Consider the following 27,998-nt stretch of genomic DNA (forward strand, 5'->3'; position numbering starts at 1 on the left):
AAATTTGGGGAGATAGTATCTTTCCGGTTGGCCAGAGTACTACTCCCTCAAGAACTACTCCCTCAAGATGCAGCCGGCTCGTTGTGTTCGGTCTTGGGTGAAGTCCCTACAGCTCGGCCTTGTGAGCATGACGGAGGCCATTCTCTCAGGGACATGGAGGGAACAACAATACCAGCTCCTTCGGGGGGCTCGACGGAATTCTCAATGCTATAACTTCCAAAAGACGAAGAGAACTTTTACTATTCCTGGGCTGGCAATAGCGGCTATGTTGATCCTTTGGTATGTTCTCTCGCATCCACGGCTTGATTTGAACGCCTTCGATGAACGTGCTTGCCAACATCCAGTCGCTCGACTTGCTTTTGATGCCAAGCTGACGTTCAACAAAATGTTGGGTCACCAGTCGAAGTCATTGGACGAGGCAGTGGCGGAGTATCAACGACGATATAAGATGCCACCACCCCCCCACTTCGACGAATGGTATGCGTTTGCAATGTCACGAAACACAGTCTTGATCGATGAATTCGATACGATATATCATGCTTTGCTGCCCTTCTGGGGAGTTGCACCCGGCACGATTCGTTCTCGCGTGAGAGAGGATCTTGGATACCAAAATCACGTCATGGGCATTGCCATTCGCGAGGGCAGAGCGATTCATCTGGGCAATGGCCAGGGAGGATTCCAGAGAGACGCCACAATGAAGATCCTTGACAAATTCTCTCAATGGTTACCGGATATGAACATGGAATTCAATGTACACGACGAACCACGAGTGGTAATTCCGCATGAGGAGTTGCACATGATGATCACTGAAGGCTATGCAGCTCATGCTCGGCTGAATCGTAACCCATCTTTGTTAAATCAATTCTCGCCCGGCGATGTACATGACCCTATCCCACCAGTGCCGGTGTCCACGACCCGATTCAACGACATCGAGCGCCAAGAGACCTGGCTCTACTCGCGGCTTTCATGTCCACTTGACTCACCCGCTCGGGCGCTGGATAGTAACGCGCCGGATAACTCAAGTGCTTATGCAGTGGGTCCTTTGGGCTTTGTGTTCAACCAGACTGCCGCTAGTGATATGTGCAACAGCCCGTCCCTACGACATCGACTAGGAGTCTTTGACCACCCAAACTCTTTCAAAGTGACGAACGAGTTGATCCCGATGTTTTCTATGTCCCGTCCGTCTTCATTCCAGGATATTGCAGTTCCCTCGCCGTATTATTATGAAGGCATGTCGCGGTTCGATGCAGAAACCTCGGTTGAATGGGAAAACAAGATACACCAGCTATACTGGCGTGGAAAAACTACCGGAGGACATAGTCGGAACGGCACCTGGCATAACCTACAACGTCAGCGTATCATCGGAAACCTGACCCATCCACAATCGCCCCACTATCTCATGCAGTCAAAGGGCGATTCGAGATGCACGGCGGGCCGCAGTGATGGATGGGAGGTCCAAGTGGCAAACCGATCCCGGATCGAGGGATACTTCAATACCCATTTCATGGAGATCGTCGATTGTGACGAGGACTGTCGAGACGAGCAAGTGTTTTTCGACGATCTTGCGGAGCCAGATCCTGCAAGTGAGGCCTGGAAATACCGGTATCTATTAGATATGGATGGTCATGCCTACAGCGGGAGGTTCTACGCCTTCATGCGTAGCAAGAGTGTTCCATTCAAGTTGACCTTCTTTCGGGAGTGGCATGAGGACATTTTGGTCCCATGGGTCCACTACGTTCCCATTAACAAAGACGGCAATGAGATTCCCGAATTGATCCGATTTTTCGAGGAAGATCCTGCTGGTCAGCAGATTGCTCGATCCATCGGTGAAGAGGGCCAATCTTGGGCGGTCAAAACAATCCGAAATGATGATATCGACGTTTACATGTTTCGACTTTTCTTGGAGTAAGTTTGTTGGAGTGCCTGTTCAGTGTTGACTCTGCTAATGTAAACTTGCAGGTACGCCCGGGTGCAAGATGACCAGAGAGAGAATCTGGGATTGAAATTATAGAAGTCCTGTAGACGGTTAAGTCTATCGAATATAGTCAGTTTTCTGACAAAATCCCTACGACAGCGGTGGATTGACACTCGAGCCAATGCGCGTCCTATGCACAACAGAGCCGCTGCATCCCATACATCGCCATACAACGTGCGCACATTCCTATTGCCTGCAGTCTGAATAGGACCTTTCATGGAGTCAATGTCTATCAGTCTCCGCTTCTACTAGGAAAGCTACAGCATGGTCTGTGGTCGTACATCGAATGACCCAGTTCGACACTTCACGGGGTTACGGTGTGCTCGAGGACTCTAGTGGGGTTCAATCGAGAGCTGATTTATGTGAAAGTGATGCTTGGTACCAAAAAGGTTGAATGGTTGCGGAAGGAACAGTCTACAGTGGTTGGTTTTTTTCTTCTCCAGACTTCGATTCAAGCTGAATGGGAGAATGCCTATATTGCCACAGGTTGGTCTGCAGTTGCCCCTGCTGTGGTTGCTTAGTCTATACGACTCGACGGGATTTATTGAGTTAATTTTTCAGATGCATCTCTCTCAAGTTCTACCCTACAATCAGAGTATCAAAGTCAGATGGAGATACCCTTTTAGCTGTCGAAGATGTGTGATGCGTTTATACCATTTTGATGGCGGTTTGATGCATTCGATTTTCTTAGGGATGTGTGGCAGTTGATTGCGGTGTTGATGCGGTGTGAATTCTCACGCAAGCGTATGTAGTTGAGAGCGTAGATGCAGTTGGTTGTATGGATTGGTCATTGTTATCATACAGGCCCTCATCGAGTGAGTTGTCCCAACAAACGCCGGAGCAAATAAGGATAAAACACGTCACATAGAGATAGAGATCACTATAGGTCCATGGGTGGAGAAAGTACAGTCTGTACAAATAAACTTGCCTTGGTCAACGCCAATTCCCCCAAAGAGATAACGGAAAGTGACAGAGAGTAAAAGTAGAAATAAGAAAAGCACTAGAGGGAAAGACCAGCTTCGCCATTCAGGGTCAGGCCCAAAGAGTTTATGAAGCGGCCGCCCACTCAACAACCTCCAGAGCACACATGACAAGGACTAGGGTCGAGGGTAGGATCCTAGAAAGAGAAGCCATGTTAGCGATGATCAATGCTTGAAATTGACGATCCGGGGGGGTGGGGAGGGCTTACCAGACAACATAACTCTGGAACAAGAGTTTCGACATAGCGCCCACATAGACATTGTTGATCTGACAGATCTGCGCCAACTGCAATGCTGACGGCGCACCGGTAAGCAGGAAGCAGACAATAATGAATATCGGATCATCAAGAATACTAATTGGCACAAACTTGGCCATGAGCGCCAAGATTGGAGCCATGATGATAGTGGGAAGAAGCATACGCGCAACCAGTGAAGCGATGATGAGCTTACGTTCGTCGCGGGGATGTTCCACGTCCGCCAGCGCCTCTTCGGGGAGAGTATTACGCGCGAGGTTTGCGCCGAGCACAACCAGGATAAGCGGAACGGCAACCTGTCCGTTCGACTCGATTGCACGGGTGACTGAGTTGCGGACAAACGTGCCGTCGTCGAAGAAGAGGCGCTGAAGCACCGGGGCGGAAGCGACGACAATGGACACTAGCATTGCCCACAGGGGTGGGTTCATGAAGTCCCATAAGCCATTGAGGAAGCGACGTAGTCCAAGAGTGGTTGATGCGAGGCCTTTTTGAACCGTTGATGGGAGGTGCGCGTGGAGGGCATTGGTTTTCTTCTCTCGCCACAGGCTTAAGCAGTCACGCAATTTGCGCAGAGAGGCTTTGCATCGCTGGAAGCGCGTTTTTTCGGATTCTTGAGCTTCGCGCGCGGTAATTTCGACATCCGGGAACTGGAGAATATCACCTTGGGAGCTTTGGCGGGGAAGGAAGGGGCCGGTGGGCGGCGGTCCAATTACTGACGGTGTATCTTCTGAGTCGAGCTCATCTGAGTGGGTGGTAGACAGCTTCGAGTAGGAATAAGTTCGCGTTGACACTGGTGTTTGGTCGCCGGATGGGAACTGACGGTCGGGGTGTGTTGCGTGGTGGGCATGTAGATCGTCCGAACTGCGTGTTCGGACGAGCGGTTCGTCCGGGTCTGTCTGTTCCGGGTTGTCGCTGTACCGCGCCTGGCCCTGCTCGATGATCGATTGGCCACTCTCGTCGCGCTCCGTCTGCTCGAGATATCGATCCTTAGGCGCTAAAAGAATGTGATATCCCCAGCTCCAGCGCACAAGTTGACCTAGCTGCTGGAAGATAAGCAGGTACAGAATTCCACGTGCGGCGACTTCGTCATCGTTATCATTTGGGAGCCGGTCCCAGTGGAGGCCTTTGAGGGTCTGCGAGAGCGAAATGACGAGAGAGATCGGGAGTGAGTTGGAATTTCCAAACACCTGTGGGGAAGGGGTCGTTAGAATCAGATATTTCGACCCTCACAAATGGCAGGACCCACTACATACCGCCATGGCAGCTACAAAATTTGACTGCCGCTTCTTGAAGCGACAACATTTTGCGACAACGAAGGAACATAAGTATGAGACGAAAGTCTGGACAATAAAAATAACCGGGATGATAGCCAGATCCGTCAGCTTCTCAGCAGTTAGTTGTGAGCCCAGCTTGGTAAAAACTGTAGGAGTTAGCTATGTCACAGAAATATCCCATTGTGAGAGCAACAGAGGAGTCCATACTGAGGCAGGGGGTGAACAGAGTCACATTGAGGTTTGCGACGAGCTTCTGAGCATCGGCATCAAACATGCCCTGACGGGCGACAATATACCCAGGTAAGCTGACACAGACGACTTCCAGCACTGCTGAAAAGACGAGCAGCACTAATTGAAAAAATGGGGGATGGCTTTCATGGGCGCTGATGAAGAAGCGGTTGCTCATTGGGGCCTGAGCAATAGCAATAGCATTGACATTTTGAAATGATCGGGGTGAGTTAAAAATGGCCATCAGTCAAGCAAGTATTGTTAGATGGAAACAGGATGTGAAGAAGTTGAAAGGAAGAGAAGTTGCCTTGTTTTTAGATGTGAAGGCTTGGCACCATCAATCTCGCCCACGTTGATACCTTGATGGCTCTGTGGTGGACATTGCGTTTTATCTTAACACTGCATCCACTACGTTGAATTAGGGTGTAATTGGAGCTATGCTTGTAAATCAAATGTCATTTCAACTTTCGGCTTTCTTCGTTTATGACATTTTACAATGTCTCCCAATACTTCCACAACATAGGTGAAAATGCTGTAGAAACCTGCCTCAATGACGCATTCGGGAGGCGATAGCACCACGCCACAACCTGGTCTGTGCTGATTGGATTAGGAAACATGTGCAAGATAGTTAACTATCTACTTCAGTGAGATGGAGATCAAAGGCCAAAAAAAAAAATAAGCAAAATGTGATTAAACTAAATGCTCAAGATACCGAGAGCAAAGGACTGTGGTATAATACAAGAACAGACCTACAAAAATCATCTAGGCCAAAATATCTCCCAACAAACCGCTGTCGGCTGTGCACCGGGGCTGTGCAACATTGTACACGTTATGCCTCGCTCACAAAGCCCAATTTCTCGCCTACTTTGATACGCTGGCCCTTTTGAATACTCCAAGTCCAACCATCACTGGGAGCATCTTCCGGCCAGCCGGCATCGACGGACTTGCGAGTTCCAAGAGGAGCCTCAAACACAAGTACGATCGAACTACCAAGCTGGAATCCACCCATCTCCTCTCCACGTTGCAGAGGATGTCCGTTAAGTGTCTGGCTGGCATGGCGGTAAGTCGCCTCAACAAAGCCAGGATACTGCTCACCGCGCTTGGCAGCCAAGGCTGCGGCCAAGTCTGCAGCGGTATCGGTCAACAGGCTGTTCGTGCGCAATTCCGAGTCAAAGTTGATTTTAATGGAGCCTACATTGGTAGCTCCGACCGGCGTGTAACTGAAGAAACCCCACCGCCATCGGCCGAGGAGTGCAACTCGCTCGTTGAGGGTAAATAGACCGGGTAGATGTCTTTGCAAGTATGGTGAAACCGAGTATAACTCACCAGCAAAGTGGCGGCGGCTCTCGACCACCCAGGGAGCGGGGGAGTGGAAACGGTGGTAATCGCCGGGTGCTAGGTAGATCACAACGTAGAACAAGGCATGGTTGGCTGTGGTTTTGGGTGCGTACCATGGTGTTCCATCGCCACGAGCCAGGTCCTCTTGCACCTGGATTTCAGAGGTTGCTTTGGATGCGGTTGAAGCATCCAATGAAGCACGTCGTTGGGGGGCACCATCGTCTCCCAAAAGAAGGCTCGGGAGAGTGTATGAAATCCCGTTCATGCGCGCAAACTCTTCATGCGCAGCCATGTTCTCGACATCCTTTTGGGTTTCTTTTCGGCCCTGGTCTGTGAGCCGCTTACTGTGGTCGGCGTGCGCAGGCGTGGCTGATCCAAGAAGAGCATCCAGACTGTAGGTCATTCCCTTGACTTGTTCAACCTCGCCTCGTTCAATCATTCCAAATTGTAAGATTCGGCCGTCGGAGGGAGCCAGAAGGGCACGAGGGTCGGGGTCCAATGGTCGAACGCCAGGCTTCAGCTTACGGTAGAAGAATGCCGCCAAATTCGGGTAGGTGTGCAGGTCGGGCTCGGCGACCTCCTCGAGGTTGACGCCAAAGGCCCAAGAATAGAGTTTGAATCCAGGAACGCGGAGGTAGTAAGGAAGTTCAATTTCATTGAAGCGACCCCATAGACGCGATATGGCCTTCAGGGGCAGAGTGGACATGATCTGAATATGCCATGGGCCTGACAGGCTGATCCTCGGACGAGGAGGTGGCCGTTTTCCATCTTCCCATTCATCGCCGGCTGCATCGCGAGCAAGCCGATCCCGTTCCGCACGTTGTGACTTGTAGAAGGACAGCAACCCTAGCAAGCCGATTCCGAGTCCGACTGGGATGGGATACCATTCGACTTTGGTATTACGCAGAGCGAAACCTAGCCGTGACCCGAATCCTCCTCTATTGTTTTCAGGGTTATTGTCTTTGTTATATTGTCTCCATGATTTAGATGAAAAATGCCGGAGGCTGGCTTTGTGGCGGGCCGTGGCCCGGAACGAAAGAACCTCCATCGACGCAGCCCCGATCCGAGGGGCAACGGGAGGGCAGTGAAGGAGAGGCGAGGAAGTAAAAAGGCGCTTGGCCATAATGTTTAATCCATCTGCCTGAAGCGCTAAAATCACCCCTAAGCCCAGAGCGTTTTTTTTTCCCGAGAATGGAGAAACATGTTGTTACCGATTGACCGCCCGGCAAAATTGCACGTGGAGAGCCAGTGGACGGACTACTTTTCTCTCTACTTTGTATATCCAAATACATTTCATGTTATAAATGAGCGATTCTACAATTCTGACTCTTTACATCTGCTCTCCTCTTGCATCGTGCTTTCCACTTGCTTCCTAGCTGCTATAGAGTCTCGCAGAGGACACTACAACATCGACATCGCTTATCGATCGATTGATGCCAGATATCAGTAACTAGATCAGCTCCATAGGGGCTTTTTTAGCTTGCGAACAACAACTGTTTTGACGCAATGGCGACAGGGTTATCATCCCAGCCAATGGTAGAGGGAGACGCATCGAGCACAATCACGCTTCATATACTTTGCCAGTCTCTACCCCCTCCAAGCCGGTTTACACTCAAGAACGTTCCACTCTCCTCCACAATCGCACAGCTCAAGGGCCGGATCGAACAGACCTTTCCGAATAATCCTCAAGCATCACACCAGAGACTTATCTATCGAGGGAAACCTCTCACTGTTGATGATGCAACACTCAGCGCAGTAGTCTCGTCTATGGAGGTGAGTAGCTTGTCACCAATTCATCCCGTTTGACATTTTGTCCTGACTGAATGGCATTTGATTTGACAGGAAGGAATTGACAGTATGCATCTTGTGCTACCACCTGAGCCAACACACTCAGAAGCACCTCCTGCTCCTGAGATGTCGCAACATTCGCCTCTCGGGAATTCTGCTCAAGCTTCTACGTCTTCTTCCACCGGGCTTGATGGCCCCAATCCAGATATTTCGGTTACTACAGACAGCATTTCCTCATACTCGAGCACCCTGAGGCAAACGGATGCCACTCCAGGTTCTCCAAACGTCACATTCAATCAATACGTCAACGGCTCTTCACTTAACCCATACCCATCAACCACAAACGCACCAGAGGCCCACAGTGCAGAATTATCTCAGCATATTCGCACTTTACGAGGTCAAACTGAGGATATTGAGAGGGAACTGGACAGACGTATCTTGCCTTCTATGCAGGATATCATTCGTATACGGAACCAGCTTCTTGAAATCCAAGATGCACGGCCTACGGGACAACTTCCTCTACCCGGTGTTGCAGAACTGGTTGCCCGTATTCTTGACGCTCAACAACGCGCCCGTTTAACAGAATACGTGCAGCATAGGCATTTGCAGACAAGCATTTTATCCCAAAACTCGCTCCAACCAGGTCCCACTCAGGTCTTCATGCTGTCCTCACCAATAGGAGACTTTTACAGTGGTCTCATGGGACAAAATCACTTGATAACCCGACCCACAATGCAACAGGCGGTTTTGCCCAATACAGCCCCCGCTAACGAACCCGGTGCACCTCAGCCACCCCGAGTACCTCAAGCACCCCGGCCACCCAACCCAAACGCAGCGGTAGTCCAGAACGCCCTGCGCCAAGCACTGCTCAACCAACAGCGCCGAGGCAATAATGTCGAGCACGCCGGTCTGGCACGACACATCCGCCGCATCTGGCTGTTCACCCGTCTGTGGCTCTTCTGCTACCTCACTAGTGCCCCTGGCACCTGGAGGCGTTACATCTTCGTCAGCATTGCCTTGCTGGTTACATTATTTTCTGAGACCAATATTCCGCGGCAGTTTGCGACAACAATTATCAGTCCCGTCCAACGCCATCTCGAGAGCCTCACTCATGTTGGTGGACCGGCAGATCGAGCCACTCAGCTTGGAGCAGATGACGCTGCCGCGGAGTTCAATATTTGGGACCAGATACGCCGCGCGGAGCGAGCCCTCGTTTTTCTTTTTGCAAGTCTGGTTCCCGGTCTCGGTGAGAGGCACGTCCAGGCTCGCACTGCGGCAGATCAAGCTTTCTTGGCTCAGCAGGAGCGGAGGGCGCGGGAAAGTCAGGAGCAGGAGCAGGCACGGGAGCGAGAGCGCCAGGAACAGGAGCAGGAACAGGAACGGGCTCAAGCTGGTGTGGCGGAGGGCGCGGGGAATGCAGGTGCCGAACAAGAGTAGGTATCTGCCGTGCGTGCATAGTCTGGACAGAGTCCAGCAGAGAACTGATGTATGCCGGGAGGTACATTTGCCATTCATATCCATATCTTCATTAGCGGTAGCGTCTTTCTTCTAGTCTCTGTGCAATTGAAATCAATGTGGGCCAAAGTGATACCCCTAACAATTTCCTCCTTCAAATTGATTTAGTTAGGCGATTATACTCTTGTTCAAGTCAACTGTTCATGTCGCTTTGGACTAGATGCCCCTATAATGTACATGGTATGGAAATCTAGGCAGCTAGCAATAAACTTTGTTCTTATGCAACAATGTCACTCTCTTATACCGCTAGCACGAGCGAGTTGAGAATGGGAGCCATCCTAGGCATCGGTTGAGCATTGCAGTAATAGAGCATGACAGCCCAACCCGTGATAGGTCAACTTTCCGGTTCGCAGTCATAGTTCCAGAGTCACCGATAATTGATGATCTCAGAAAGATGCAATGATGTCCTCGTTTTATTCATCGCATACCATTGCCCTGGTAAATTGCGTGAATCATCAACTCACAACTTCGTAACACCTGCACTCGCAGGTAGCTCGGAAGGTGGAGCCATGGGACCCGTATTAAAGGATTCTTCGCCATCAAAGTGCCTACCAAAGTCTACGTCAATATCTTCTCTCGACACCAAAAAGAAAAGGGGAAAAAAAAAATCCACTCACCAACCACGCTCAGCACCACTGCTCAAAAAGCTACAATCCCCATTCGCAACGCAATCCCATCCACCTCCAACACCGCGCCCATTCCTCCACTGCGGCGGGGTTCTCGGCGCACGAATGAACGTCGTACCCTCAGCAAGCGGATATTCACTCGATCCTTCTTCCGTATCACCGCTCCGCCCAACGCTAGCAGTAGAAGAAGCCCCCCTCCTCTTGAAAGTACTCAACCCAGCTGTGAAAACATCAAAGTCCTCTTCTGAACTATGATCCGGCATATGTCCCGTGAGAGCCCGTCCCATGGCAATAAGCGGCGCAGCATGCGCGCAGATTAGCACGGATTTGCTGGTTCTTTGGTCTGATGGTAGCTCTGCTTCCAGGGCGGAGACTTCTGCGTCGATGTCGGCGATTATGCCTTCCAGGGCTGTTGCTACGCGGTTGTGGAGCTGCGTGATTGTCTCGCCGCGTCTTGAAGGGATAAGTAGGGCTTTGTAGGTTTGACTAGCTTCTGGGAGGAGGGTTGGGAAGTGGGTGGACATTAGTTGAAGGGTTGGGTGTGCCGGGTGGTCGAAGAAATCTGTTGCACCGAACCATTCTCTAGACTCCAATTAGCTTTCCTGGTGATATGGTGCCTGTAAAATGCTGTGTTTGTACAGTACGGGAAAGCGAAACGGTTGGGTTGATTAAGTAGGGCAGAAGGAAGTATAAGTAGAAAGACAGGGCATGCTACGTACCCTAACCCATTTTCAATTCGTACATCAAAATTCGCATGCCGATCAATTGACCCAATCCGGCCATCATGCTGGCTCTTTCCAGACTCGACCGATATTCTCTTGAGCTCTTCGACAGACGGCTGGATTGTTTGAAGGCAGCGGTAGAAGGGACTCGAGTAGACACGGAACGGCTTAGGGTAGAACTGGGGGCTGACAATGTGCTCCGCCAGCTCATGTGACTGGTGTACGCCGTGCGAGGTCAGCGCAGGGTCTGCTGGGTTTCCTGTTGGCGTTGGGAATTGGGACTTGTATGTGCCCGTCCGAAAGTCAATGGTCCAGTTGAGGCGGTGCTGTCATAGTCAGGTCTTTAAGCCCGCGGTGATAGTTTTATAGAGTGCATACCCCATGACGGGTCAGATATATGGTGTCCAAAGGCATAGCGTATGGATACTTGAGTTCAACTATGTCCTGGTACTGGCCTTGCTGTTGTTGCGGGGAATCGGCAGAATTCACGTATGCCGAGGGCGGTGAAGTTTTCCTCAAGCCTACGACATTTATGCCTAGTGAGAGAATGAATGGTACAAGCTTTGCAGACCGGAATCTTCTAGCATTGATATACGAGCGAACCCTACTCTGCAAACCATCAAAAGTGCTGAACAGAAGATTTTTGTTCACAGCTACAAATTCCAGATTACATTCCAGGGCCCAGCCCAGTAAAACCCAACGCTATGCAAAACCAGTCAAAGCAAGAACTTTTTCTCAATTCTTTTTAGGACGATTCCATCTAGTAGAAGAAGCCGAGGAGCTTGCCAGCAACGTGCTTGCGGCGAGCCTCCTCGTGGTCCATGATACCGGCGGAGGTGGTCAGGACAACGTAACCGAACTGACGGGAGGGAAGGAGCTGGGTAGCCCACTTCTCGAGGTCACGGAGCTGGACGGGGTAGCGGGGGTTGATGACACCACACTTGTTGAGACTGGAGGTAAGAAAGTCAGGTTGATGTTCCATGGAGACTGATTAACATGATTGTGAATACGTACCGGCCGTTGAGCTGGATGACAATCTTGCCGGAGCGGTGGTCATCGACCTCCTCGAACTCGCCAATGTAGCCTGGAAGAGAAAAGAGTCAGCGTGTTGCGAAGATTTAAAAGTCGTCAAATACTGAAAAAGCCATAACAGCGCTTTGGAAACGTGTAAGATCTTCGCGAATTGATATATCGGACACTTAAAAGGCAGACGTCGTGGGTTATTTGAGACCGGCCGCCTAGTTATCAGCCCGAATGGGTGGGACAAATATGCTCAAAACAGGGAGTAGAAACAGCAATGACAATACGAGACGCAACAAAAAGTCAATCAAAAGGTAGACAACAGTTCAAAATTCACGTACCGTGCTTCTGCATGACAGCAAGGAACTTGACGATGACCTTGGAGGAAGGACGGATGAGGACCTGGCGCTTGCCAGCCTTCTCGGCGTTGTTCATGGCGTTAAGCGCATCGTTGAGGACGGAGGTCTTGACCATTTTGGCGGTTTTAGTAGAATCGAGATTCCCAAATCGTAACGTTTAAAAGTAAAGATTATGAGGTATCTGTTCGACGAAGGCGGTTCAAGTCAGCCACCACTAGTCTTCGAGCGCAAAGAGTGCCCCTTTTTTGCATTGCAAAGGAGTTCTTCAGCCCGTGCCGAGTTGGGAGATGCGTATCATCTTGGCTTCCTGGATCACAGTTCCAGAGAATCATCTATAATTCTCACATGGAAGCAATCTAGACAAGATGATTGCATCCCCAGACTAGCTGAGAGGCTGTTGTTGGGGAAGGGCATAGCACATACCTCGAGAGATGGTCGTCGATGGATGAAGCGGAAGAAATCGATGATCTGTCAAAGTTTGCTTTTCGGGTGGTGCGCGGGTAGGGTTGAGGCGCGCTGCAGCCCTTATCGCAAGTGTCACGTGGTAATGATCTCCGCAGATTGGCCTTGCAAGGCATCACTGTCTTCTACAACAGTCTACCCTATAAAGATTCACCACCTCCACAGTGGCGGTACTAGCTTATAAATTAGCATAGTATTTAATATGGTATTTTACAAATTGATACTCCATTATTCTTTTAAAAAACAGAGTTCTCAACCTTTCAACTCTCCATCTCTCTCACATACAACATACAACAATTTCTCATATACAATGCCACTCCTACATACTACACTTAGTATGTAGTAGCACCCCCCTGAGCATCAATAACCGCCTGGCACCGAGCAGGCATACTCTCAATCAGCCCATTCAAGAAATCCTCCGGTACAGCATCCCAAGCATCACGAACAACCCCTCGGAGTATAGTGGGCGTCATATACTGATCTCCATACTTCTCCTCTATCCAATCCTTCATCCAATTCCATACAGATTCAATAGGATTCAAATCCGGTGAAAATACAGGCCACGCCATTATACAAACACCAAGCTCCTCAAAGTATTCAATTGTTTCTTTGGCAGAATACCCAGGCGCATTATCTTGCATAACAATTGGGTTTCGATCCTTTCGAAGGCGAAAAAACCCCTCCATTAAAGGAGCAATATACGAGATACAGCCTTCGGTATCAATCCAGCCCCATTCCAAGCCCTAAAAGAGGGACGGGCCTTTTTCAAGGCCTAAAAACGAAGCCCAAAACATCCATCCTCCACATTTCCGGCGTCGAGGTCGAAGGCAGTCAGGGTGCCTTTCTTCATCAGCTCGCCGAGTCACTCGTACCTTTCGGTGGTATCCAGGGGTTACCCAGGTCTCATCAGTCCAGATTATTCGACACCAATCATCACGAGTCCAGTTAACGTGAGCTCGTGCCCAAGGGAGGCATCAAGGAGATTCTTCTCCTTTATATCAGGTCGACCAAGCGCAACACGGCGGTTATATCCCCTACTAGCCAAGGTTCGTCGAAGTGTATCAACAGAGATATTAAGAGATAGAATATTAATTAACTTCTCGTACGAAAGCCGGCGATTGATCTCATTTGTAGTGATAAAAGTAATAATATCATCCACTTCACTCCTTATCAATTTCGGGACTCGACCCGGGGGCTTACGAGGCGTAGGAGTACCTCGTGCAATCGCCCAGCGTACTTAGTTCCGGGTGATACCAAGATAATCCGCAATTTTTTATTTCGACCAGTCAATACTATCCAAAGTAAGCACTTGGATAGCAGTATCTCGCTCTAGCCAGTTCCAACGTTGTAATTTCCGGTCAAGATTACCCATCGGAAAGGGCTCACAAGGCATAGCAGAAGTAGCGGAATTGGTGGTATTGGCGGTAAAGGACTCGATATCGGAATCCGGTGGTTCGGAGGGGGGGGGGGGGGGGGGCTTGGGGTACGAGGGACCTCTTCAATAGGGGCTCAGGGTATTCCACAGTGAATTGAATTGAATTGTATGGTAGAGAGGGTAGTTGAAGAAGGAAGAATTCAAGAGCAAAGCAATACATGGTGAATACAGAGTGCTAAATTTCATTAGGACTAAATTATGCAGGTCTCTACACCGCCACTGTGGAGGTGGTGAATCTTTATAGGGTAGACTGTTGTAGTTGCATGTTTAGTTACAATGTACAAGGTAGCTGGAACTCCAGTGCTGTTCCTACACCATACCAAGTACAGCAGCTGGAAAGAAATTGCTTGAAAATTGAAAGCAAAAAACCACCATAGAACTTTCACATCGACAATGAAACCAAAAGTTTTACTTCTACTACTACTAATTCATTAGCACCCCTTTACTTGTTCCATCCGTGGACAAGGTTCAGATGGATGGATCTATACATGATGTTCCAGCATGGTAGCATGGTTGTGGGCAAGTATCGGCGTATACGAGGAAAGGAGACGAAACCAAGGACAGCTTTTTCATGACAATGACTCTTTTCTGGAGGGAGTGACACGAGGGGAAGGGATACATGAAGGGGGAGCACAGTAGAGGATGAAGGGGGTACATGGATTCTTGGGCTACATGAGTCGCAATGCTATAAGATGCGAGGGAGGGGGTCTTGTCTAATTAAAAACAACATAGAAAAGGGACTGGGAAAGGTGAAAAGGGTTGTATCAAGAAGAAAAAGGAAACTCGGACAGGGCCATACAGGAATTGGGAAGAGTAACTCATTCGAACGTGTGTCATCAGGGAATTGAGCACCAGCAAAGGGTTTTGGGGAACGAAGTTCGTGACCAAAGGAAGTGATTGGAGAGGAATCCTGTGCTGGGGAATAAAAGGAAGAGGAATTTGAGGCCATCAGCCAAGCGCTCGGATTCGACAACGTCCAGAACGAGACAGCTGCCATGTACACATCAGGAGCACCAATTAGATGTGGACTCAAGCAGCCCTAGGACCTGGGGCACTGAGGCCAACAGACCCGATGTGAGTGGCAGCTACTTTGGAAGACGGAAGCGGACCGGAAGCACTGGTAGTCAACCGGGTGAGACATAGTGATGGCTTTACGCCATACCAGCACCCATGTTGATCTGGCGCTTGACCTGCTCGCGGGTCCAGCGGGCAGTCTCAATTGTGCGCTCGCTGTACTGTCTGGTTGTGCGAGTCTCTCTCACGAGAGAGGTGACCCAGTCATTGCGGAAGTAGGCAGCGAGCTCGCCGTTGGGGAAAGCATCAGCAAGATCACTATTGAAGAGTTAGCATAGGCAATCGAGACTAGGAGATGCCAAAACCTACCCAATCACACCCATGGCAGACCGCATCAAACCTTCGCTGCGGTTGCTTTCCTGGGAGATAATGTGAAGAAGCTGGAAAATAGACTCGATGAAAGGTTGCAGTTGGGTGACTGTGATCTAATTAGCAAGCCGACATCGTAACTGCATGAAGAGTGAAGAGCAACATACTCGAAGCAGTGCCCTTGTAAGACAGAAGAATAGCACCCCAAGCATCCATGATGCCTTCACGGAGAGAAACAATGTAGTCCACCATGTCGTATGGGAGGTCGGAGCTGGTGGTCACGCTGGAGGCTTGCTGGAGAACCTGGCCAACGACTGTCAGGTACGTATCGAAGTTGGTTCCGATGGCCTGGGCGATGTCGCCAAAGGTCTCAAGAATCGCAGGCTTGAGCTGGTTGGTGGAAGTCTGTTTGAGAAGTTAGCATTGAACATCTACCTAGATATGTCTAGGAGACACAATCTCACCTGTAGAGTCTTGAGCAGCAGGTTCATGAAAGTGTCGCAGTAAGGCTGAACCTTCTCGTTCAAGGCACGAGCAATGTCACTGACCAAGCCGATGGCCATAGAGCAGAGACCGGGCTCCTCCTGGTTGCCCAGGGCGTTGTACAGGAATGGGCTGAATGACTCCATGTACTTGACGAAATCATCCTCAAGAGCACTGGCAATCGCACCGACGGTGGCAAAGATGACATCTGGCACGCTCGACTTGGCACCAAGGGTATTCAGGACCTGAAGCATCACGCTCATGATACGGTCAGCCTGAGGCTTGATCTCGGCCTCGAAGCGCTGGACGATGGCCAGAATAACACTGATCAAGCTAGTCTGCATCTCCTCGAGGAGAATACGATCCTCGGCACTAACGACCTGCTGCTGCATGGGAACAGTGTGCTCAAGACGTTGGATTATGACATCTGAGAGGGTCGCAACCATGGGCAGGCTGTCATTGGCAGAGTTCATAACAAAAGAGTTGAGAACTTCGTATCCAGCAGTACGGAGCTGGTTATCGGCATCTTGTCTGTACGAGCGTTAGGTTAAAGAAACCGAAAGGATATCAGTCAGGGAACGTACCGCTCAGTCACGGTCAGTAGGGACTTCACACTGTCTTCAAAGTGCTTCGACAAAGGGTTGGTCTGCGAGCCATCGTCACCAGCAAATCGGTCGGCGACGTTCATGAGAGCCCAACAGCAAGAGCTGGCAATCTTGGGGGAGTTGGCGAGGCCGTTGAAGAGGCAAGAGATAAGCGGCTGGAGGTGAACCTCGGGGTCGAGAACCTCGGGGCAGCAGTCGCACACGCGACCCAGAGCGTAGGCAGTGGAGTCCCGGACAGAGATGGAGCTATCCTCCATCATGCCAAGCAAAACAGACAAAGCCTGTTTGATCAGGGGCTCCAGGACCGTGGGTTCAGGGCCTTCCATGATAGCGCCGAAAGCAGCGACGGCGGCATCACGACGGTGCCAGTCCTCGTTGCGGATGTTCTCCTCAACAAAGGTCACGACAGGTTGAATAACATCACCCTGCACACACTGGGCGTAAAGCTGCATAGCCTGGTAGGCAGCACGGGAGACATTGTACTCATTATCATCAGCGTCCTCGTCCTGTCGGCACATTGATTGTAGCAAAACAGGAACAACCTCGCGGGTAGCAACGCGAGCAAATCCGAAGAAAGGACGAGCTTCAACACCCTCCTGCTGAGCCTATAACAAACAGAACGTCAGTACATGGTCAAAGTCACTCGGTCTTGTGCGCTTGATACATACCTCGGCGTTGTCATCCTCGATGGCAATCTCCTCCTCACAGACGGTACACCAGAACTCAATAGCCAGCTTGGCGACTTCTTCCTCCTCGCTCTTCATGCCCATGATGCTCAGGCCAAACAGAGCCTTCTCCATGTAAAAGCGCATTTTCTCGTAGTAGGATCCCATGATGCGGTTCAAGCAGCCGAATGCAGCAGCCTGCACACGGACTTCATCGGCCTGAGTAGCCTCGCAGACGACCTGCATAATGTAGTTGCGCTCTCCCTCGTTGTCCATGTTGGTTCGCACGAAATCGACGGCATCACTGAGAGCGGCGATAGCAGCGTACCGGACATCCATGTTCGGCTCCTCGCGCCGAGCACCCTGGACAACCGCAGTAAGGATGGCATTGGAGTGTTGTGTCAGACTGGCGCGGAGATCGGGATCTTGCGACTCGCAAATGTAACCGATGGCAGTGAGAGAGGACTGCTTCAGTGCGTCGTTTCCACTGGCGACATTTTGGACAAGAATGCCCATCAACTCGGGCCATTCAGCACGCGGCAACTCGATGGCGGCGATAGAAACAATCAGTGTAGCGGCGGCATTTCCAGCGCGAGCGTCGGGTGACTGCAAAGTCTTGAGCGCAAGCTCTTTGACCTGTGTCTTAGTCTCGGCGTTGATGCTCTGGGCCCATCGAAGCTGCACCTCGCGCAACTTGGCTTGGTCCCGGAAAGTGAAAGCGTTCTTCAAAGCGATACCGGCAGCAACACGGATATGAGCGGGGCTGCTCTCGTTGGCGAGTTCCTGGCCGAGGGTGATGAGGTAGGCAGCCTATCGAGCGACAGAAGTATCAGCATTCAAGAACCTGGGAAATTCTTCATGATTCGTGAAGGGGGGGTTGGTGGGAGATACATACGAAGTCAACCTCCGCCGCGTGGGCGAGTTGCTGTTCGGCATTGCTACGCTCGGTCGCATCTGGCGCGAGGGTACTCTGCAACACCTGACGGACGTCCATGATGTGCAAAGAGATGAAGGATGTGGGGGGGGAGAGAAAAAAGAAGGAAAAAAGAGGTGGAGAAAAGATTAGAAAAAAAGCCTTGAATACCCCTCTGGACCCGGATCAATCAAAGGGTTCGACACTCGGTGATCACCACGATAGAAGCAGTGGTGGAAGAGGATTTCCTGTGGAAGAGTGGGAAGAAGGGACGGGTGTTTTTGTGGATATGACGAGGCGGCATGCACTAGGTCTTTCCGCGACGAGAGGCACAGAGAGGAAAAGGTGCCTTGAGTGCACGCCCGAATTTCAACACACAGAAATTAGTTTGGAAATTCTGGGGAAGATGAAATATGTCTGTAGAAGTGTAAGATCTGTGAAGAGACTAAAACAAAGATTCGAAGCAAGAAAGACCACAATGAGTGAGGTTCTACCGGGGGTCGCCCTCTGATTGGCCCTCGTGCGGGGGTTAGTCATGTGCACGTGATTTATGCCTCAGGCTACAGTCTCCCGTGCTCAGTCAAGGACTCTCTTGCTACAATAGATCTGAGGGCATCTTCTAATTTTGACGAGCTCCAATTTCAAGGTCTTGTTCTGCACTTCTCTTCTTCGCTCGACTTTTGTGGCTCGGGGAGCATAATCAGTGTCAAGGCGATGCAAATTGTGCGCCTGTTGCATCTTCATCGGGCTTCCCACTTCCCACCATGAGGGCCTCAATTGTATCGAGAATTAGCTACAACATTAATACTTTGTATGTGTATGCAGAAAAGGATTTTAGCTTATTACTAGGGGGGCTTTAAAAGGTCCTGTGTATGGCTCTTACTTTTTTCCGTCTTCACGAATTTTTTGTGTCAGAGTACATACTCTATGCCGCCAAGTTGGATTCACTGTCTCTAAATTTATCACTGAAAAATCCAAAAAAAAAAGAAGACGTTGAAAAGGATATCCCAGCATTTTTCCACATAGTCTCCCTTGCATCATCTTGAGCCAGATGATTCAGATTATTCCAGTCCTCATCGAGGACAAAATGTGAGCGGCTGTCGTATAAATTAAGAAAAAAAAAAACAGTCATTACCCGAGGTGTGGGGGGATTCGAGTGTGCGTGTCGAATCACACCGCTACTGGGCCCCAGACAATTTTTTTTTTTTAAAAAAAAAATTCCTTGTGGGAAAGTCTTACAACATAGATTTCGTTATTGTTTTGTTTTTTCCACTGTTTTTACCTCGCAAGTCTACCTGTCATTGCATCATGGTAGCGCGGGTGGAATCGGATTTATAATGGGACAAGCGTGATTGTGGAAGTACCTGAGGTCTCGGTTCCATATATCTTTCTATTCTCGTCGGGTGCTAATTTGACGTGGAACAACTGTGCCAAAGTGGAAAGCAAAACGCGAAGACCCATCATAGCTACAATTTACAACATAATTGGGATAGCTAGAGGCTCCTGAAGGAATGGGTGATGGACGTTAACTACAACATACGTTGTAGGTGTGAATCTTGCGTTCGTGGGACAGTAATTACCGAGTATAAATGGGGGCGCCTTCGGGGCACATTTCTATGTCTAGTTCGATATTCTGGTATAAATTATTAGGCATTGGTGCAGTACCTTTCGTCCGTCGGTATCAATTGAGCTGGAACAAATGCGTCCTTATCAACGTGGATTCTCTCGGCTGGAGTAACGCTCTGTGTACCTGTCATTACTGCAGGTCGCAGGCGACATGGATCTTATATGATCTCGTCGAGGTGGGTGACGGACTCGACGTTCTCGTATGACCAATCCTCGGACCTTCCTGACATGGCTTCATCTAGATGGTGTTGCAGCTGCGAGGGTGTTGCGAAATTCTTTGCCAGATATTTAAGCCCAGATAGCAAAGTAGTAGCTCTAGTCTCACTGCTAGCAACTATAACCACTCGTGAACCTTCATGAAGAGCAGCCTTTGTTGGAGCGGCAGATATTTTCTTCTCGGCATAGGCTTTCGATAGCCACGAGACCAAAATTTGTGGGCTTTTCCCCATATTCCAATCCTGAATTTATAAGTAATGCGATGGCATGTGTGCAGAGATGAACTTGCGTACCTTTTTTGGTCGCTCATTTTTACCTCCCCCCGAAAGAGGCTGACTACAGGAATCGAGCATCCTACGAACCAAGGGGTTCATGACCTTGGGGCTATTCTCGGAATACTTGGTCATACTCCTTGGTTCTTCAATCTTGCAAGCTGGAACCCGGGAGCAACGTCTGGACATATCAGGTTGCTTGAATCTTTTCCGAACCTAACACTTCCCACGATGTCAAAACTTTGAAACATGGACCAAGCACTAGCATCGATAGGTTGAGTCGTACTGCTTTCAATGTAAAGATGCAAACTGGTCTACCTTGTCGTCGACACGTGGCCCCTAAGTCGCAAGAACTAGTGAAAATTCTTAGTATATTTGTGTGAATAAAGGATTTTAAGAAACTGTTCTGCTCCCCCCCCCCTCCCCCCCTGATGCTAAACCCACGGTCTCATAAGTTGCAGCGCTTTCGGTGATTCGTTATGTCGCACGAGTGATAAATTGAACCAAAAAAAATGGACGGCGTCGACACTTGAGATCCCCCACGGCGAGCCCGAGACCGAGAAAATCGGCGCTTAATGCTTGATTGAGTCCCTCCACAGACAACAGTGAAGGAACAGCTATGAGACAGAGGAGGGGGTACGATCGGAGAAAGAAGATATAGATTATCCTAGACCTCATCTCACTAGTTTCCTACCTGTTATTGGTGCCGGGTGGAAAGGTCGTATGTCGTGGGCTTGATCGAGAGGAAGGAGTCTGTGATGCAGCGATGTAAGCGCTGTGACATGACAAACTCAAGCGGGATCTAGGATAACCAGCTGATGAACCTGGGGAACAACGTCACTGCCCCGGTTACTGCACGTTTCCCTCGCAGTGGGAAGGACTCGCTTCAAGCCATAATGACTAGATCGTAACCTTTAACTCCCGGGCATCGAACGGGTAGCTGATTAGCGGTATGGAACTTCCCGCTGTGGAGAATAGAGGTGTGTAGGTGGCAGATTGGAATCGAAGTGGGATTAGAACCTTGGACCTTTTTAAAAAAAGCAACTTCGCGATCTTTGCCAATTAGGTTATGATCAAAGAGGATACATACCAATTATCAAGCTTCGAGAGTGGATTTAACACGCTGCTTCAACAATCCTTGCCTGTAGCGCCGATGACAAGAATGATAGGAGCTATGCTAAGTCAAGAAAGAGATTGTCCAAGCAAAGCGCACGAGAAGATGAATTGGGACAGTGTCAACTATCGAGGGACTTGTTGTGAACTGAGGTTCGTGCACGGCCTTGAGAATTGATAAATTACAGCCTTCAGTAAAGCGTAGTCCTAACAGAAGTTATCCGTGTAAGTATAGAATGCGAAAGAATCATGCGATCGGAAATTGGTTATAGCAATGGCACCCGCAAGTGGGAGACCAATGGGAGGCCACTTTCCGGTGTGATATGGAGGCAGGTTAATATTCTATGTTCTGAGATATTGGAAAAGTTAGGTGAAGCCTTGAGAATCATTTATTTGTGGTTACTTAAGGCTCTTGTCCGAAGTTGTCGAAGGCTAGGCATGTTCTACTATCCGACAATTCTTGTCAAGTATGAGGATGCTGACTTGGGTACGTTTATCTGGGTGGGGATTGAGGAAATTGAACAGTTTAATACAACCCTTGCACAAGGCTTGTGGGAAGGCAAGCAACTTCAATATAAGAAGTGGAAGCCATGGAGATATTGATACAGTACAGTCTGTGCTAGCTGCAGATGAACTTCTGTTCCCTTTGCCAAGCAACTTTCCTTTGTGGAATGCTGTTAACACAGATGAATGGATGGCTGTTGGGAGGGACGAAGAGCTGGTTTCTCATGACGATGACTGCCGGGAGAACTGAATTTGAGAGATGGGAGCACTCTTCCAGCTGTGAGTTGAACGATGTGAGATTGCGGAAGCCATCAGGGACTCTATGCGCCCGATTCAAAGCGAAAATCTGCAGTTGCTCTCCTCGGAAAAAAGATGTGTAGTAGAGAAGGCCAAGTTCAAGATCAAGAAAGATCTCAGCTGAGGAGGTGAGGGGCTGTGGGAGCCACACTGCGCTGTCAAGACAGCCGGGGCAAAACGGGTCTCTCGCATATGTACAATAGTTGTAATCAGTGCATTTGTTTCAAGTCCATACCAGGAGTTTAACAGTTCACGTACCGACAGGTCTTGTGTACAAGTGAGACCTCCGCAGTGTTGGGCGGAATTTTTGTACCTCCACATAGAAGGCGAGTGTAGGTAACCATTGGAGAGGTTCCAATTGTAAATGCGCGAATTTACATGTCTTGATAGGTATGATTGCCTCATAAAAGGAAAGCGAATCACCTTCTGCCCAGACTGCCCATCAGATACGGAAGATCACTAAGTGAACTCTATCAAATCAATAGTTGTCAATAGCGATGCAGCATTGATCCACCATTTCCCATGAAGGATAATGATTCCCATGTAATTGTGTGAGCCTAGTTCTCATTATTCTCTTCATCACTATCGAAGACTTCCGAATCGTCATCATCTTCCTCTTCTTCCGCCTCTTGATAATCCTCATCTTCTTCCTCATCCTCTCCCATGGCGGCATCCAGATCCAAAACCTCATACCGCATAAAATCCCCATACAAAACACAAATGGCGCGTCGTCCCTTTCGCCCATTGACATCGACATGCACAGGTCGCGCTTTAGGGCCATGGAGAGCAAAGATATGTATGAGGACTCTCGCGTGAGGGGATTCAGCTGAGAGATCTAGTGTCGTAGTCGGTATAATCGGTATGGGGGCGGATGGCGTGCTGTCACATTCAATGTACTCAAGGACCAGAGGAGAGGGGTCCGTTATCTCGTTATGAGGTTGTGTTGATGCGGGCTGGAAGGGAAAGTTGAGGAGATGGGAGGATCCTCCTTTTTAGATAGATTGTGAGATTGTGCATATAGAAATAGGGATGGGACAAGTTGATGGGTGAGGGACTTACTGTTGTCGCGCCAGAGAACCATGAGTGAATCGTCGTTGACGAATTGCAGTTGGCGGACTTCGCCGTTTTGGAGATCGATGGTTGCGAGAGATGTACTTCTTGTTGAGCTGACCCCGCCGACTGATTTGAGGACGACACGGTAGAGATACACTAGTTATGAGGGGTATAAGCAGTTGAATTTTGAAGAGTTACTGTATGACGAACCTTTCTGTTTTGATGTGACTGATCGTGTCGCGACGTATATCGAGCAAGGCTGGTCTTCCACGGCATCCTGTGGCGCAAGTAAGTTTTTGGAACCAGATGAAATGCAATAGTTTCGGACTCACCTCGTAGCAGAAAGTAAGATCAATAACCTCTTGGTCGCAATCAGAGTGAAGCGTCAAAGGCGAGCGATGGAGAATTCCCCTGCGCTGAGTCAAGGCAATCTCCCCAAAGACCTTTTCAAACTGGATGCCTAGACGCCTCGTCAAGTCATTCAGCTTAGGCGTATCGACCGATGTACCATCACCGCCCTTGTCCCGAGACTCGCGTTGCTGCTGAAGAAGTGACTTGAAAGTATCGAAGAACGAGCTTTCGTGGCCACCCGGGAGCCACTTATCAGTGGGAGGTGCAGGGGGCTGAACAACTCCGATCATAGGAAGCTGGCGGATGAAGTTCCGCAGAGCACTTTTGGTCAACGCGCCCTTGATGTACTTGACAGTAGGAGGGACATCGAACAAGTCTCTCTTCTCCTGCAGCTCCTCGAGTGTCTGCGACAAGGGCTCGCTGTTTAGAACGTAAATTTCGTGACGAAGCCACCTAGAGAAAGCAGCAAATTGACCCAGTTCTTCGTTGGCATGCGTGAGAACACGGTGCGCAAGAAGATGGAGGCAATCAAGTGTCTCTACGATAGCATTGAGCTTGGTCGTGTCCAGTCCAAGAACATCACTTAGCTTGTGGAATTTAGACAATCCAAGCAGTCGACTGAGAAGCACTTGACTGCGTTCCAAAGCTGGGAGGAGACATTCGTGTGTTAGTCGCCGGATGTTCTCGTAGCCGCCGGAGACAGCCTTATCCCATCTCTTGTGGCCCTATGTCGTTTATTAGCACATCGTCTCCTAAAGCGCAAGGCGCACACACTCTTTCTCCAACTATATCCGTGAGGAACTCTTTCATCGGCTCAAAGCAATGACCAGTAACCACCAAGTGATAAATAGCAGTGATAAAATCACACTGGCATTTTTCCTTCAATTCCTCGTTGACACTACGCAAGAACCGCGCAGGAAGTTCCTGGGCATTCTTCCACTCGAGCTCAATCTGTCGCTGCACCTGGCCAATATAGCGCAGCAAATTCTGAAGCTGTGTAGTCTTCGACGCAAGAAGAGACAGATATCTCCCAGACTTCGTTATAAAGCGAAGATCCATCGTAACAAGCTCAAGCGGACCACGAGCATCACCCTTAGCCGGCGAGACCAACAGAGCATGCGTAGAGCTCAATGGGTGTGATGCATGCCGCAAGATACGGCACGAGTCGGAGATACCAGGGGAGCTTCCTATAGGGAAAGAGCCAATCTCAAAACAATCAAAGATGCGCAGGTGGACAGTACCATCGTCGAATCCGACGGAGAGCACATCAACCGAGTCGTTGCTATCCTTCGAAGAATGGAAGATGGCATCGAGGGACGCCCGCGAGCTAAAGACATCGTCCTCGCCTCCTGTTGCAGGCAGGGTGCTCAGCTTGGGTAGCGAGCTCTCAATGTCTAGCAAGGCAAGCTCCCGGGGCAAATCAGCTTTGAGCATGATGGCTGCTTTGGAGGGATATGCTCCCGGGGCTAATAGGTCTTCAATGGAGACCTGGCCCGCGGATTCATGCAAATGCCGCTGTGCAGCTTTGCTATCGGTGAAATTGACACCCCAACCAACGCACGTTGCCTTGGGTGCTGGGTTCTCGGTGGGATTAGAGTGCTCCTCTTTCTGCTGATAGGTCTGGTAGTGGTGCACCGTTTTCCCGGTGTACGAACTGATGATGCGGAGCGAGCCATCTCCACATGCGACAGCGAGGAGGCGACCTGGTGTAGCATTAGTAAATGATCGCGCGTGGAATCATTCAACAAGACCCTTAGAATCCGAAACCAAAAAATCGCAAAAACCAGCGACAAGGAAATTCAAACTCACCATTCCCCTTCCACGCCATCCCTCTAATTTCGCCATCTTCTTCATCCTCGCCTAGGTACGGATCTCCACCAAAAGAACCCCCGAACACTCGCTGTCCATTAAGTCGGAACACGCGTAATTCCTCGTCCTCGGTCGCCAGTGCTATCAGGTCCATTGTGGGACAGTACGCCACGGCCTGCGCCTTGCATTTTGCTGGTAGGGATTTCTCCCCGACAGGTGTCAGTTGGGGGCCATCAACACCCATTGTGGATTTTTCTATCTCAAGACAAATAACAAATTCAGCCCATGCTTATTTCGGGAATAACAAGGTTCAAAAACGGAAGTGTGTCGCTGTTCTTTTTGACCGAAGCTGTTGATCGTGGGTGGTGGATACAGAGGGATTGATTCTTGGCGCGTGTGTTTTGGTGTTTGGTCCGATCTACTGGTATGGGATTTACCAACGTCACTCTGCAATTTGCGTCGATTTGCTTCTGTCATCTACTAGGCTAATTGACACTATACCTTGGAGACCTGTAAATCTTTTTTGTGTTCTCTTTGATCTGATTTCATCTCTATTGAGAGCTAAATGATACAGGTGCGGAGTACAAACCTCCAATGCCGGTGACCAGCGCCAGCAATATGATGATGAGAGCAAAAGAAGTAGAAGACGAGACAAATTTCCTGAAGGGGGAGTCTCTCATTAAAATGGAGCCCCATCCATATCAGCCTGGATCAGATTCTTCAGATAACTAAGCTCATCTATCAACTCCTTCATGGTAGCATTCTCCTGGAACGAGGCATTGCTCCGACAGGAGCGAATGCGCTCGAGAGAAGTCTCGCTCACTTTACGCTCTGTGGCAAAGATATTTTGCTCCGTGTCAGAGCCTCTGGAGGCTTGGGGGAGGAGGATCGGGGAGCCATTGGGACTGCACGACATCGCGAGGGCTTCCATGGATTCAAGGGCGCTAAATAGGGCAGCGTGGCGCTTGGGATTGCTTTCCACTTCATCGAAATTTTCTATGCCCAGCCCAGAACAGTCAAAGCCAGGCGAGGACAGGGAGAGTGTGAGTTGAGGGAGACCGACACTCCAGGGAGGGAGCTCTCCGGATGCTGAGTTCGGAGACGAGAGTTTGGAGTAGACAGTGAGGTGAGGGGTGTTTGGGTCGGTATTAGTTGCGCCATCCCCGGACTGCGAGAGGTCTGGTGTTCTCCATCTTTCGGCTGAAGACTCGTCCTGGTGGTGGCGGGATGTGGAGACCGATACTGTCGATTCCTGCGGGCTATAGTCGGTTTCGGTGTCGGTGCTCCATTCAGAGAAGCGACTGTATTCAGGCACGAAGTGGGAGTGGGAAGAGTCGACTGTTGTTGTTGTTGTTGTTGTTGTTGTTGTTGTCATGCTGGAGAAATAACTGCGCGGGATCTCGCCATCCATCGCTTTGTCCCTTTCGTCGATAGCGCGAACTGCTTCATCCATGACTGAAGATGGCGTGTTTGGGAGTGTAGGGAGCCTCTTTTCTTTGGTAAATGCAGCAGTTGGCGTGGGCAAGTCACCAGAGTTAGGGATATCTTTCAGGGCTTCCCTGAACGCACGATTTTCGTCATGTGTCGCGGTGTTTCCGTTTGCTGCGCCGCGAGAAGAACCGGGTTTGCGGGGCTCCGGGCGTGTCTGCACTGTGAGAAGACGATCCGGTGCCGTTTCCCCAGCGGCTGCCTTCATCGCGCGACGACTTTGAATGGTGGACGGTCCAAGTCTGTCAGGAGAGCTCAAGAATGGAATTGCGATTCCAGCGTTGACCTTGATTCTTGGGATATTGCTGAAATTCTCAATAGGCTCATTTTGCCGCGGTGTCATCTTTGGAGCATTCAATGGTTGCACTGGCTCGAACTTTCTATCCACATCAGCAGGTTGCCTTAAAGCAGCCAGAAGCGCTCGAGCTCTCGGGGGAGACATAGAACGTGAATCTCTCTTGTGGCCTTTACAAGTGGCACTGGGCGGCTGAGATGCACTCCGATGAATTCCGGCCATCGGAGATCTACTCGAAGAGTGTGCAGGGCTCGGTTCGCGGCCTATCGGTGCAGATGTCTGAAGACGCACGGGTTGGGGCTGGGGCGGCGGCTTCCGCGGGTTCATAAACTTGTCTTCGGGGTGCATGGTCCGAAGATGTTCCGATCTTTGGGAGCTGCCACTCACTGAGCGTCCATGCGCGCGACTGTCGGGTAAAATAATAGGGACGTTCAACACATTCATGGGCTGCCCTGGAAGAAGTGGGCACATGGTGGTCGTTGGTTCTGCCTCGTTATAGTATTCTGTATCATTATCGAGCAAATACTGTTTTTCTCGTTAGCTCTTTCATCTCACATGCGTGAACATGAGCCTCACATAATACCAGTAAGTACCGCCCATCTTCAGACCTCCTGTTCGCCATTGGGTCTGTTCTGGTCCACCGCCTATCATATCGGTAAATGTATGACATCCTCTCCAGTGTCCGGGTCCGACTCGCGTATCTCTTTCCATCACATATTGCTTAGAGAAATTGTCCCATGATCCGAGCAGCTTGACCGACCGGATCTCCGGCTTTGTGGTCCTGAATCTTCGTCAGCTCATGGAGATATTAACTGCACTTAGCGTACTCACAGCAAAAAAGTTATAAGGGTAGTAGAGATCATCGCAAGGTCAGACAGCAACAAGAATACCAGGAAAGAGAGACCACTGAGCAAAGCTGGTGATAGTACAGATAAAAAAAAAGAATGAA

The 27,998-nt window shown here is 49.8% G+C and overlaps 10 protein-coding genes across 10 annotated transcripts; 2 read left to right on the top strand and 8 right to left on the bottom strand.

Annotated features, from left to right (window-relative positions):
- Nucleotides 1-67: 67 nt before the first annotated feature.
- On the top strand, nucleotides 68-2,011 carry Pdw03_4881 (Lipopolysaccharide-modifying protein; the record flags this gene model as incomplete). The annotated part of the gene is made up of 2 exons (XM_014675223.1): nucleotides 68-1,905; nucleotides 1,960-2,011. The coding sequence occupies 2 exons, from the start codon at nucleotides 68-70 to the stop codon at nucleotides 2,009-2,011; spliced, it is 1,890 nt and encodes a 629-aa protein (XP_014530709.1).
- A 1,011-nt stretch (nucleotides 2,012-3,022) lies between these two features.
- On the bottom strand, nucleotides 3,023-4,889 carry Pdw03_4882 (Auxin Efflux Carrier superfamily; the record flags this gene model as incomplete). Its single annotated transcript, XM_014675222.1, has 4 exons — nucleotides 3,023-3,092; nucleotides 3,165-4,396; nucleotides 4,463-4,629; nucleotides 4,691-4,889. The coding sequence occupies 4 exons, from the start codon at nucleotides 4,887-4,889 to the stop codon at nucleotides 3,023-3,025; spliced, it is 1,668 nt and encodes a 555-aa protein (XP_014530708.1).
- A 651-nt stretch (nucleotides 4,890-5,540) lies between these two features.
- Nucleotides 5,541-7,172, bottom strand: Pdw03_4883 (Phosphatidylserine decarboxylase-like protein; the record flags this gene model as incomplete). Its single annotated transcript, XM_014675221.2, has 1 exon — nucleotides 5,541-7,172. One exon carries the CDS (start codon nucleotides 7,170-7,172, stop codon nucleotides 5,541-5,543), a length of 1,632 nt encoding a protein of 543 aa, XP_014530707.2.
- A 383-nt stretch (nucleotides 7,173-7,555) lies between these two features.
- On the top strand, nucleotides 7,556-9,274 carry Pdw03_4884 (Ubiquitin supergroup; the record flags this gene model as incomplete). Its single annotated transcript, XM_014675220.1, has 2 exons — nucleotides 7,556-7,822; nucleotides 7,892-9,274. The coding sequence occupies 2 exons, from the start codon at nucleotides 7,556-7,558 to the stop codon at nucleotides 9,272-9,274; spliced, it is 1,650 nt and encodes a 549-aa protein (XP_014530706.1).
- Nucleotides 9,275-9,812: 538 nt separating this feature from the next.
- Pdw03_4885 (Histidine phosphatase superfamily, clade-1) lies at nucleotides 9,813-11,114 on the bottom strand (the record flags this gene model as incomplete). The annotated part of the gene is made up of 4 exons (XM_014675219.2): nucleotides 9,813-9,900; nucleotides 9,970-10,560; nucleotides 10,698-11,026; nucleotides 11,079-11,114. The coding sequence occupies 4 exons, from the start codon at nucleotides 11,112-11,114 to the stop codon at nucleotides 9,813-9,815; spliced, it is 1,044 nt and encodes a 347-aa protein (XP_014530705.2).
- A 346-nt stretch (nucleotides 11,115-11,460) lies between these two features.
- Nucleotides 11,461-12,194, bottom strand: Pdw03_4886 (40S ribosomal protein uS8; the record flags this gene model as incomplete). Its single annotated transcript, XM_014675218.1, has 3 exons — nucleotides 11,461-11,650; nucleotides 11,715-11,784; nucleotides 12,062-12,194. The coding sequence occupies 3 exons, from the start codon at nucleotides 12,192-12,194 to the stop codon at nucleotides 11,461-11,463; spliced, it is 393 nt and encodes a 130-aa protein (XP_014530704.1).
- Nucleotides 12,195-15,127: 2,933 nt separating this feature from the next.
- Pdw03_4887 (Importin beta-1 subunit) lies at nucleotides 15,128-18,106 on the bottom strand (the record flags this gene model as incomplete). The annotated part of the gene is made up of 7 exons (XM_014675216.1): nucleotides 15,128-15,308; nucleotides 15,360-15,468; nucleotides 15,527-15,764; nucleotides 15,824-16,373; nucleotides 16,427-17,052; nucleotides 17,116-17,922; nucleotides 18,008-18,106. The coding sequence occupies 7 exons, from the start codon at nucleotides 18,104-18,106 to the stop codon at nucleotides 15,128-15,130; spliced, it is 2,610 nt and encodes an 869-aa protein (XP_014530702.1).
- A 1,703-nt stretch (nucleotides 18,107-19,809) lies between these two features.
- Pdw03_4888 (Cytochrome P450) lies at nucleotides 19,810-20,220 on the bottom strand (the record flags this gene model as incomplete). Its single annotated transcript, XM_066100856.1, has 2 exons — nucleotides 19,810-20,109; nucleotides 20,161-20,220. The coding sequence occupies 2 exons, from the start codon at nucleotides 20,218-20,220 to the stop codon at nucleotides 19,810-19,812; spliced, it is 360 nt and encodes a 119-aa protein (XP_065956256.1).
- A 2,390-nt stretch (nucleotides 20,221-22,610) lies between these two features.
- On the bottom strand, nucleotides 22,611-25,510 carry Pdw03_4889 (Anaphase-promoting complex component Cut20/Apc4, putative; the record flags this gene model as incomplete). Its single annotated transcript, XM_014675214.1, has 6 exons — nucleotides 22,611-23,041; nucleotides 23,113-23,262; nucleotides 23,317-23,383; nucleotides 23,439-24,182; nucleotides 24,232-25,160; nucleotides 25,267-25,510. The coding sequence occupies 6 exons, from the start codon at nucleotides 25,508-25,510 to the stop codon at nucleotides 22,611-22,613; spliced, it is 2,565 nt and encodes an 854-aa protein (XP_014530700.1).
- Nucleotides 25,511-25,945: 435 nt separating this feature from the next.
- On the bottom strand, nucleotides 25,946-27,912 carry Pdw03_4890 (anaphase-promoting complex subunit 4; the record flags this gene model as incomplete). Its single annotated transcript, XM_014675213.2, has 3 exons — nucleotides 25,946-27,574; nucleotides 27,626-27,830; nucleotides 27,881-27,912. The coding sequence occupies 3 exons, from the start codon at nucleotides 27,910-27,912 to the stop codon at nucleotides 25,946-25,948; spliced, it is 1,866 nt and encodes a 621-aa protein (XP_014530699.2).
- Between the last annotated feature and the right edge of the window lie 86 nt (nucleotides 27,913-27,998).

The sequence above is a fragment of the Penicillium digitatum genome, chromosome 1 (genome assembly GCF_016767815.1).
Source record: "Penicillium digitatum chromosome 1, complete sequence".
In the NCBI taxonomy this organism is placed as follows: Eukaryota; Fungi; Ascomycota; class Eurotiomycetes; order Eurotiales; family Aspergillaceae; genus Penicillium; species Penicillium digitatum.